We start from the raw sequence: 11,319 nt of genomic DNA, 5'->3' as shown, positions 1-11,319 counted from the left end.
GTACGCAATGGCATAGACACCGATACTTCTGATATTGAAGATGCTCTCAAATGGAGATTCATTTTGCTCTTCCCTTCATATCCGATGCTTCTCCTTGGGTCTCGGATCTCTTGCGCGCAATCACAATTGTTCCCCTCATTGCGTTTGACTCAGCGAACCAGTCAAACACCATTGCTGCAACCTTGAACTTCACCGCTGAGATCCCAAACGGCCGTAACGCTTCACTCTGACTTTTGATATAACTGACGAGACCAGAGAAGACATGTTCCGTGATATCTTTGAAATGGATATCATCTTCATCATAACCCGCGTCAAGGAGCTGCTTCTTGTAGTCTGACAATGTAACAAAAGCAGCAGCAGGACAACCCATCGCCAGGCCAATGAGATTGACGAGGAACCTCTGTCGTAAAGACGCTCCGTCGCTCAGTATCAAGTCAAAGGCCATGAACGAGGCATCGAGTGTCTGCGCGGCATAGTTGAAGATTGGCTTTCTGGAGGGATAGAAGTGGTACAGGCTGTCAAGCGCTAGAACCCATCGTTGTTGGTCGGCGCTGTCCTCCTTCAAAGATCTGATTGCAGACTTTACGTGCGCGCCCCAGGTGTCGGGGTTGGCAGCGTCAGCGCAAAATACCTCAACACTTCCATCTTCTAATTTGAGCTTTTGAGCCTGCAATTGGGCTCTATTTGAGGCCAATCGATACTGGGACTCGTTGAGAGTGAGCCCTACATATCGATAGCTGGTCACACCTCGCTCGTTAATTAGTAGTGCAAGCTCCAGGGACTGGTCACCACAGCCAACACCTAGGTCTAGAATAGATATTGCCGAAGACCGAACTACATCTTCACAAATCTGGGCTTCTTTGAGGACCTCTAAAAGCAAATTGCGACAGGCTGTCTCGAAATCTGTAATGCGTAGGTTGTCGGCACTCGTCCTGGAACATAATGGTAAGTCAGTCGTGCTCTGACTAAGTCAAGGAACATCATGAAATGCGATGGATATAATCCAGTTCAAGTGTAGACTAAAGGGAGGCCAGGTATCGGAGTGATTACGAAGAAGGGTGTAAAATGAGGGCGGACAAACCAATAACCCATGTTCATCCACATGGTGGTGAACGGCACTTTGAGGTTCAGCTTCCAGTGATCATTGTCGTAGACGTCTTTCCGCCGAAGAAAAGTGACAGTAAATGCCAAGGTGACTATCAAAATTATAAATGTGCAGCCAGTCGCGCCTAGTAAGACACCTTTCCAGAAGTCAGGAACGGCGTCAATTGGTAGTGTCATTGTATGAATAAGAATGAACCCATGTCCGCTTGTGAGATGAGGGTGAAGGAAAGTTAGTTCTGTGGTCTAGTGCTCACTAATAAGGTACCTTAAATGGAAAATGAGACGTGGGAAGACATTTGCAGAGAAAGCTGCCAGGTGTAGCTAGACTTGGCGCCAGCTGTAGGCAGGAACAGCGAAGGATGCGGCAGGGTTCGGCACCGGAGGTCCGATGTCACTTCCAACCAACGGACCAACAACCAACAAACCAACAAAGCCCCCCTTGCTGTTTTTCTTCACAGGGACTGCGTTTATTTCAACTTCACTTCTTCCATTCAAACATGTTTTTGTTCTCATTGCGTACCTTCAGTCACTTGACTAGCCGTGCCGCCAAGGGACTACGACACCAAAATCGTCAGCGATTCTCATCGCAGAGATAACGCACCCTTCAAGTAGGACCATTCCATCCCAGCACCACGCCCCGGTTAACCACACATTATCTTGTCCATTGGTCCAGTCACCCATGCCGGCGGTCTGGTCATTCTTCTTGTCCAGATTCCTGTCCTCACCCATGATCTTTCGGATAACTGCCCTACTCTGACACGTCCTCAAGGTCCTTGTAAACCTTGCTGTCCGCAGTACCCTCTTCGCATCGGCCTGTACGTTGAGCGGGCAAGTGCTCACGACTGTTCCTCCAGGCATTGTGTGTAAAGCCTCTGTCCGCGCAGCTTCTTTTGCGGAAAAGTCGGTTCTGAGACAGATAATTTGGGGCGGCATGACATTTCCACGATGATGTGAACAAGCTTTCGGATGTCTCCCTTCATCCTCCATGAGAGTGAACGACTGGCTTGGTTTTGCATCGAGAGGACGGAGAACTGAGCTCTCCACGCGGATTGTTGGCAATGGCTCGAGAATGTCGCGTAGGGGTTGGTAGATCTTGCCAGCCACATCCGGCGACACAGCGAGAATAACCCGATCGAATACGTCATCCAAAATCTGTCCAGCTGCGTTCGCCGTCGACTGCCAGCGGAGTCTCACTCTTCCATCAGCCGTTGAGGCTACCTCTGCAACACACGCTCCTAGTCGGACGTCTTTCATTTCTTTTGCCAATCTTCCTTCAACTTGGTGGACACCGCCGCAGACAGTGTAGTGCTGTTGTCCATGCGAGCGTTTCTTGTACTCGACAACGTCACTGGCAGGGAACGCCAGAAGCTCAGCATGCGTACACGTCGAAACGCTGCTGATGAGTGGGAGAAGGTAGTGCGTGGCATACCGTCGCGGTAGCCATATCCTCCTCAGATAGTCGCCAAATGTCTCTCCCCCATCAGACCCCTCAGTCAAGGGGTGCACCATGAAGCATGCCACTGTGAACCAGAACTGGCATATGATCAGGCACAGTATCTCTACGAAATGCGCCAAAATCCCGCGGTTTCCCGGCCAAGGTGGGACTTGGTGCAAATTGGATGCGTGGACAAAGTACTCGCCAGGCACTCCGCTGGCGCCATCCAGAGTTGCCTGGTTCTTTCCCGATGCTATCGTATCAGGCTTGCGTGCAGGCAGTGATTTGGCGAATGAGAACAAGAAGCGGATGGGATGATACGGGATGCCCAAGTGGTCATACATGCGCATCACGTTGGGATAATATCCTCCGGCGAGTGCGCGCATTGGAAGGTCGATCCTCTCAATACTGCCCGAGCTCTCCTCTCGAATTGCAACCGATGCTGAGTCGAAAGACAGGCTCTCAGCCTACAACAGTCAGTCTACGCATTCGCCCACTACTCCGATCTAGGATCCAATTCACCTGTTCAAATAAGGTCACTGCATATCGTTGTTGTTCGTCATTTTGCAAGAGATATGCGGTGCTAAGCCCGGCCAATCCCGTTCCGACGACAGCTACTCGGAGAGGGGCCTGTCGACTCATGTTGCGATGAGTGAGTCTGAGAGCCTTATGACCTTGAGCCAGCGCTGACATGCCCTGAGTAAGTATCCTTCTCCTCCAATGCGGCGACTGGTTTCCAGCATCAAGACACAGCGAATGCAGAACTCGACGAAGAAACTTTAACAGAGTCGGCACGCACGAATTTGCGACAGGAAACCCACTGCGGAGAGATAGGGTATTTCTCAGCTCACCGCACACTCACACCACTCGCCGGGTACGTAATTTCATCAATGCACACCGTAGCCTCTTCGAAATCTGCTACTCCCCGGAATGAAGCTCCCCTCCGGCGGGTACCATCCCTGAGAAAAGTGCCGGATAGTCACATCACGCACCCTTGAATGGGTGGGTGTCTGCCGAGGTCGAAGCGCCGTCGGGGCAATTCCACTTGGTGATCGACCGTCCGGCGTCGACGAGGCTTCATCCCTGTCGTTGTGGTACAATATGGCAGCAGTTAGCCATTTATTCGGGATCCGACAGAGCTTGAGAAACCTTGAGACACAACTTGCGCCAGCAGTCGGTTCTATGTGAGCTACCCTCTTTTCATCTGCGACGAGACAAACGTCCAAAGACTGTCTTTGACGGCGCTACCTGCTGAGTAGACGACCCGTCCTAGCCCAACGACTTCGAAGAGCGAAAAGTCAATTTGCACGTGCTTCCTTAGTGCCATCAGACGGTCTCATCTGTTCGGACAGAAAGTTGCACCGACTCGATCAATCTGGCTTGGCTTCTAGAGTTTTCCCAAGCGACCCCACACACTATGGTGACCCTGGCTAAACTAAGGTAGCTCGACTGACTTTCTTATGGTCCCCGGCATTCTCGGTCATGGCTTCTTTGGGGAGTTCGCAAGCGAAGACTCATGTTCATTGACATCATATACAACCCTCGGGTTGCCTGGTTATTCTGTTGAGCCGATGAGCTCCAAAGAACTGGTTTCCGACCAGCAGATAGTCGCAAAGAATGGCAGCCTCCAATGTCCGTCCGCTGGCCATATTCACCGGCTACATGGTCCTAGCCGCCGGGCTCACTGCAAAGTCTATCGGTATTATTCGCAATCAATGGCGCGCCTCGCTTTCGCGAAATGGGACAGTCGCTGCGCCAGCCCACCGTCGCGCTCTTGTTGTGTTCAGCGCGCTCGCGGCCTTGAGCCTCGCAACAACCTGGTATCACATGTTTCGCTTCTTCGAGTGGTCATATGGCCAATGGGTAACGACAAAAGCATTGGCTAGCCTCGACTCCACCGAACTGAGGCTCGGCGAGTGGCTGCACGACACCTCTCTCTTCAAGCAAGCTTGGGCGTCAACCCTTGAGACTGGCCCGAGGGCCTGGTGGTCGTTGCAAATATTTGGGTTTTGCGCTAACTGGAGCGCCATACTTGCGGCTCAAGGTGAGCTTATTCTACCTTAGTCAAATCCGGGCCAGCTGTCAGCTTTTTATTGCAACTCCCGAGAGCAATACTAATCTAGGTGCATCATTAGCTCAGAGAAGGTGTATCTCACACGCTTGGATATTCGTACTGCTTGGTCAAGCTGTTGCTATCTCCTTTGCGGCAAATTTGTCTTTCCTCGCAATACTTTGCAGCGAAATCCCAGAACGAAAACCCAATGATGGCAAACGATATAGCCAGACTGTGTCTTCATTCTCTATTCATTCCGTCATTCTCTTCGCTACCCTGTTGTGGGCAACGTCGATCCCCTCCGCCATCAATCACCCCAAGTTCTTATCCTTGCTCCTTGGTCCACACTTGCTGGCATTCGTACCGTTGCTTCTGAATACGATCTTGCCAGCGCGAATGTTGGGCGAGCCAGCGTGGCACTGGAAAGTTGCATCGATGATATGGGTGCTGGTTGTAGCCACACTTGGGGTCTTTGACAGTGGTGCGAGCCTCAGGACTGCGCTTGTAACGTTGTACGAGCATCCTGCGGTTAGCAGTGTTGGATGGGATGTTATTTGCTGTTGGATCAGCTTCACGGTCTGGTCAATCATCGGATCTTCCTGAAAGGAGGGACCATATGTGTGTGCTGTATGATTGGAATGGCTGGTTTGTACTCACGGCGAAAATTGGACATGACTTCCCAAGCCTCAAAACTTGTAATGATCGCCTCAAGAGGGAGCCCGGACAAGCAAGCTGTCACGGCGTAAGGATAGGGAGGAGAACGGCGCTTTCGCCGGGGTAGGATTCTGGATACACAAGTAATCTGTGCCGTCTAGATGAGGACTTGAAGACGCTTTAACGAGTACATGGATTTACACTAGACTCTTACCCCCGCCGAGCAGCATGTTCACCCGCTCTCTTCCCCGAAAAGACACCATCAGCAAGGGAAAGCCCGCTCACATAACCATTGGCGCAGACTCCAGCAGCACTTCGCCCAGCAGCATACAGCCCATCGATCTTGCTACCATATTCGGTCAGGACTAGCCCAGTCTCGCCATCCACCCGCAGCCCGCCGAGCGTCAGTCCGTTGACAGCTTGGATTCCCTCAGTGCGACAGGAGATATCGACGCCATAGAATGGGGCTTTCGATACTGGGCTGCAGTAGTTGGCTTCCTTGTGCATCGGATCCTCTTCTCCGCTAGCGATCGCATCATTGTAGGTCTTGACTGTCGACGCCAGACCGACGGCCGAGATATTGAACTTTCCAGCTAGCGCTGCCAATGAGCCAGCTTTCTTGTAACCCCAATAGAGCCAGTGCAGTCTCTGCATCAAGAGAGGCATGTTAGTCTGCTGGAAGACCTGTCTCTTTGCTTTCGCCCATTGATCCGAGTCGAGAATCAAGAAGCCTTTCCCCCCATGTTGTCTTATCATAGTATCGCTGAGTGCCGCCCCATAGACATCCTCCGCACCCATACGCTCTCCATCCTGAGATACGACGACGCCTTCGAGCAGGGCCGTTGGAGGATACAAGAAACGCCACGCAGACATGTTGTTCATGTTGGAGACTGATCCTCCCGCTGCATGCCCGATCTTAATTCCAGATCCGTCATCGCCATTGGTGCCGAGCGGAGCGACCTGGGAGAACTCGGGGACGTGTTTCTGCCTCATCTCGGGGTTGAATGCAAAACCGCCGGCACTCAAGACCACCGCTCCACCATGTATGGTCTGCGAGGTGGATTGCTCTTGCCAGATTTTGCTTGCCTTGCGGTGATAGACGTCGGCTAGCGGAGTAGCCATAAGCTGGAATTTCTTAGTCTTTTGCGTGAGGCCCTTGTGCTTTTCGAACAGCGAATTGGTACCCGACAACGTCTTGATCTCAACTCCGCTAACTTTGTCCCTCTTGTCATTGAGAAGAACCTGCTGAACCTTAGTCGCCGGCTTGAAATCTACTCCCAGACGTATTGCTGAGTCAAAAAGCGCCTGCCATAGCGCAGACCCAGAGAACCCCGGCTGCACCATCCGATGTCCCCTGGGCGCCGGCTTCGACAGTTTATTGAACGGGTACGACTTCTCATTCCCAGAGAAGTAGAGATAATGCTTATTCGTCGGATAGCTGGTCTTGTAGGGACACAGCGAGGCCTCGAATCGTGCGCCGTGCTTCTCGAGCCACTCGAGCCGCGCCACGCTCTCGTCGCAGAAGCGCCGGAGAGTCTTCTCATCGACTGCGTCCCCCGTTTCCTCTTTGAGATAGGCGAACATGTTCTCCGGGGTATCGTGGCCGTAGCCGGCTTCTTTTTGTTGTTGCGTGCCTCCGCCGGCGTAGACTACACCTCCTGATAGCGCGGACGCTCCACCGCCGTGGGCATCGTCCAGGAGAAGGACCTTGGCGCCTTTTTCTGCGGCTGCGATGCTTGTGCAGACTCCAGCGATGCCAGCACCGACGACAATTATGTCATGTTGCTGGCTGGATTTTACTGAATAGGTGGTGTGAAAGGAACGTGTCTTGTGGTTGCATATGGTAGCTACTCTGAGGTGCGCTGAGTGGTGGCGGGTAGTGAACGACGTTGCGCGTGAGGTAAGCATCGCAGAGGCTATTGTTCAACGTCAACAACAAGAACAAGATCACCGGGGCGCCTGAATGAGAGACATGATAGTCTTAAGTAAACCGCACATGCTGACATGCAAGCGTGATGCGCTCGCTTAAGTATAGTTTGCTTCCCGATTGGGGTTTTCGGCTTACATGTTTGCCCAACAGATCTGGTGGCACGTACATTGCCTAACAAGTAATATATCTGCTACCTTAACCCAATCCGACGCGAAACATTGTTGGGTCAAGCTATAAGTTCGGTGCGTTAAAGACTGTGGCGTCTGGTGATGTTCAAAGCATCGTGCCGGACGCCGCTTAGCATTCCGACCAACCGCGGCACGCGTGGATTCCGCGGGAAGATCGTCGGAGCATGCCATAGCGTCGGAGAGTGCCAAGTCTTGAAGTGCCGAAATCCTCTTATTCGGGTTGAATGCAACGCTACAAGTCACATCACGGAAACCGATATGAAGCCTCTTTCGTCGGATTCTTCACGAAGATACCAAGATGGTCGACTCTCTATTCCCTCAAGTAACCTGTTTGACGCCATACTCCTAGCCACCTGTCAATCATATCCACCTCAATCCGCCTTCCGTTCCTTACGGTTCCCGCATCGAATTCCACACCCTCGCCATTTCCATTGCCTTCAGCCATGGATTGGAAGAAGCCTAGGAGTTTCAGAGCTGGTAGCTCCTTCACACCCAAGATTTGTGATTCTGCAGTCGCTTCTAACCTAATCACCCATTTCCTCATACTAATGCGTTGAATCTTCCGTCCGCAGGCCTCTTCCAGCATATCGAGCAGCTGCTCCCATGAGATAGCGCTCGGGTTGACAAGATTACACACAGCATACGACGTCTCGGCAGTGTTGTGAATCACTGCATCGCTGATGGCTTCAGCACAGAAGTCGACGGGCAGCCAGTCGACGTTCGTCTGTAAGCTCGGCATCGCATCAAGGTGATTCAGCCCAGCCATCATCATGGTGGGCCACATCTCGGTATGGTTCCATGCCCCTAGCCTCGAGTGACCACAAAGCTGGCCGACTCGGAGGATGCGAACAGGGACATTGTGAGTAGAGGCATAGTGCTGCGTGACTTGCTCGATGATGAACTTGGACTGCGCGTATCCGGTGGGAAGTGTATTTGCAGGATCCGGGGAGAGTGGAAGCTCTGGCACTTTGGTGCCGGCGGGGCTTCCCATTGCTGCGGCGACGCTGCTCATGAAGTTGAATGTCTTCTTGAGCCCCTTGAGGCAGAAAGACATGAGATGCATGGTTCCTAACCAGATATTCGTTAGCTCAGAGGCTTCATGTCGGCATAGTTAACCTGGGCTTCACCTCTCAGGCAGTCGTCTTCGAACTGTTGAATCGGCTGATTGAAATCCAACTTCCAAGCGTTGTGCATCACAGTGGTCACCTCATTCGCCAGACGTTGATACATCCGCTCGTCCAATCCTAGCTTTCCGTCCTTCATGTCATAGCTGACGGGTACAATCTTCTCGCTTTGATGAATGATCGCAGGATACCCTCTCTCTTTCAAAGAGCCCCAGACGCGAGCTTGAGGATCTGCTCCTCGTACGGCGCAGTAAATCTTTTGAACAGTTGCCATCTGGACCAGGACTTCCAATAGTGCGTTGCCCAGAGCACCGCTGGCTCCCGTGAGATATATCACTTCTCCCTCGTTTCCAAAATCTTCCTGTTGAGCTTGATTGACTTGCAAGTTGTCGATCTCAATGTTCATGCGGCGGATGGTCGACCTGATCCACTCATAGTGGTTGCTGGCCGCCGAGGCATTGCTATTAAGACCACCTTTGAATAGCTGAAGGAACTCGAGAAGCTTCCTTGCCGTAGGATATTCGAAGATGAACATCAAAGGGAACGCCCCGAACGACTTCACAAGTCTCGATCGTATCTCGACGGCGCGCATAGAATCGAGACCGAGTTCGTACCAGTTTTGGTCTGGCGCCAAATCTTCCACAGAGAGATCGAATACATCAGCGACAACGGTTTGAACGATTTCGAGATCCGAAGTACCGGAGTTCCTGGAAGGAAACGGCTTGGAGGCCTTATCAGACTCGAGCTGGTTGCCTAGGAAGGAGTTGTAAAGTTCTTCCACCCTATCTCCATACAGATCCCAGGCAATTGTCCGTCGCACGTTCCCTTTTGGAGTGACTGGCAACGTCTCCTCATTTTGCAGAATGAGAACCGTTTGACGAGGGATTCGTGAGTACGTCGGAGAATTCCTGTTGCAGATATCCACTACTTTCCACACCTCTTCAGCAAGATCAGGTTCTGATATGGATCGCTTCTCCACCTCAGACCAGTCGATCTCAACAACGACGGAAGGGCAAGGCTTTCCTGTGCCAAACACTGCCGTCTTCGCAATAGTGCTCGTCTTATCTTCTTCAAGCGCCATGGCGAGAGCCGCGGCATGTGTCTTCTCTCCATTGCTGTGCACGAGAATGTCATCTCTGCGGCCTTGGAGGACGAAATACCCGCTCCCTGGGGGGTCCTCGATGAACAAGTCCCCCGTACGGTATGGATTCGGCGCCGTCTCCTCAAGCCAGAGCTCTGCGGCTAGAGGAAACCCTCGATATACAACGCACTCGAAGAGGTTATCCGCAATGGACTCCATGCCTACATGTTCTGACTCTGGGTACAAGTTGCGGAAGCGGTACACGTCTGGATTGTCTCTTGTGTGAGGTATTGTCCGAAGAGGCGGACCGGTTTCTGTTGTACCATATGTTGTTTTAACATTGACGCCGATGTTCTGAAGTTTGGACAGCATTGAAGGGGACAGTGAAGCTCCGCCGGGCTGTAGGACCTTCAAGTCCGTCAGAGGAGTGTAGTCTCTGGTGGTCAGAGTGATGTATTCGTAGAGGTCCTCAATGACTGAGGGTGCGCAGTGCAGGCAGTCGGGCGGATAGCCGAGGCTAGTCAAGGACTTCCATGCAGAAAGTATTGAACTTGGGGCCGGTGGCCATTGTGTTGGAGGTAAGGAGGTAGGTAGACCGGTTGGGAGTCCCGACAGGGCGATTGACAACCCAGCTACGTGGAATCTAAGATGTATGAGCATGCGCAGGAGGAACAGCAGGGAGATTCTAGGTCTCACAAGGGAAAACACAGATACCAGTTCTCAATGAAGAACTCCGGGAGTAATCTGTACATCCGTGCAATTTGACACAGACTCCGATTCGTGTGGATAATTGGTTTCGGCACTCCCGTAGAACCAGATGAGTGGATGATCATTGACTGGAGAGTCCACTCATCATCAGTCTCAAACCCTATGCAGGGTTCTTCAAAAGCCTCTGGTTTGTTTTCTCTCAGCTCATCTAAGCTGATGAGTTTCGTCAACGGGAGTTGACCCGGGCTTTCCCCATGGAGTGAAGCTTCATTCGCCTCGTCGATGATTATTGCAATAACATTGCACACTCGAAGAAGATGATCTCTCGTTGCCAGAGAGTTCTTGTTGCTAAGAAGCAGGACCCGAAGGTGCAGACGATTTAGGGCGAATTGGGTGATGAGATACGAGATCGAGTTGCCGACGCCGAGGAGAGCGACAGTGGGTTGCTGACCCGTTTCATTGGCAGCACCAATTTCCTCTCGAAACTGCTTTGAGTAGAGACTCGATGCTCTAAGGTAAAACTGATTGAGCCGGGCCCAGTCCAGCACTTCGAAGGAGTCACCGATAGGATGTATGAAAGCCGGCTTGGAGGGTTGAGTCACGGCATTATGCTCAACCAATGCCGCGACACTCGTCAATTTCGGGTCAGAAAATCTGAAAATTCAGTGTTAGAGTCATTGGAACTTCAAATCATAATAGAAACGAGGGTATTTGGGACCTTGAGCTATGGGGATGTCCGTGGAGTTGCCATAATTTCTTCAACTTCTCGTCGGCATCTAGTGCAGGGAAAACGGTCGGGTCGACGGCAGCAATTGATGAGGGTGAATTCAGGTCAGACATTACAATCGGTGCCATCTTGCCAAGGGTTACACGAAGGGAGGCCTTCAATGTTGTCTTGACTCTCTGAAGCTGATTTTCCGTCAGTCAAGCTCCTTCCATCGATATCCAATAAGTATCACACTTCTACCGCGGACCACGGGAGAATCGATTGACAATATTGTTATGAATCGTCACCCAAGATCAATCCTATCGAGTCAAGTAA

At 51.8% G+C, this 11,319-nt stretch overlaps 4 protein-coding genes across 4 annotated transcripts; 1 reads left to right on the top strand and 3 right to left on the bottom strand.

Moving 5' to 3' along the window:
* Positions 1–58: 58 nt before the first annotated feature.
* Positions 59–3,181, bottom strand: CCOS01_10863 (uncharacterized protein; the record flags this gene model as incomplete). The annotated part of the gene is made up of 4 exons (XM_060459016.1): positions 59–932; positions 1,082–1,309; positions 1,706–3,006; positions 3,062–3,181. The coding sequence occupies 4 exons, from the start codon at positions 3,179–3,181 to the stop codon at positions 59–61; spliced, it is 2,523 nt and encodes an 840-aa protein (XP_060310818.1).
* A 975-nt stretch (positions 3,182–4,156) lies between these two features.
* Positions 4,157–4,603, top strand: CCOS01_10862 (uncharacterized protein; the record flags this gene model as incomplete). Its single annotated transcript, XM_060459015.1, has 1 exon — positions 4,157–4,603. One exon carries the CDS (start codon positions 4,157–4,159, stop codon positions 4,601–4,603), a length of 447 nt encoding a protein of 148 aa, XP_060310817.1.
* Positions 4,604–4,916: 313 nt separating this feature from the next.
* On the bottom strand, positions 4,917–7,154 carry CCOS01_10861 (uncharacterized protein; the record flags this gene model as incomplete). Its single annotated transcript, XM_060459014.1, has 2 exons — positions 4,917–5,115; positions 5,461–7,154. The coding sequence occupies 2 exons, from the start codon at positions 7,152–7,154 to the stop codon at positions 4,917–4,919; spliced, it is 1,893 nt and encodes a 630-aa protein (XP_060310816.1).
* A 520-nt stretch (positions 7,155–7,674) lies between these two features.
* On the bottom strand, positions 7,675–11,132 carry CCOS01_10860 (male sterility protein; the record flags this gene model as incomplete). Its single annotated transcript, XM_060459013.1, has 4 exons — positions 7,675–8,432; positions 8,492–10,212; positions 10,266–10,931; positions 10,996–11,132. 4 exons carry the CDS (start codon positions 11,130–11,132, stop codon positions 7,675–7,677), a joined length of 3,282 nt encoding a protein of 1,093 aa, XP_060310815.1.
* Positions 11,133–11,319: the final 187 nt, after the last annotated feature.

The sequence above is a fragment of the Colletotrichum costaricense genome (assembly GCF_030867565.1).
Source record: "Colletotrichum costaricense strain IMI 309622 chromosome Unknown Scaffold_11.1, whole genome shotgun sequence".
Lineage (NCBI taxonomy): Eukaryota > Fungi > Ascomycota > Sordariomycetes > Glomerellales > Glomerellaceae > Colletotrichum > Colletotrichum costaricense.
The sequence above is the reverse complement of the archived record's forward strand: the minus strand, read 5'-3'. Positions and strand labels throughout refer to the sequence as shown.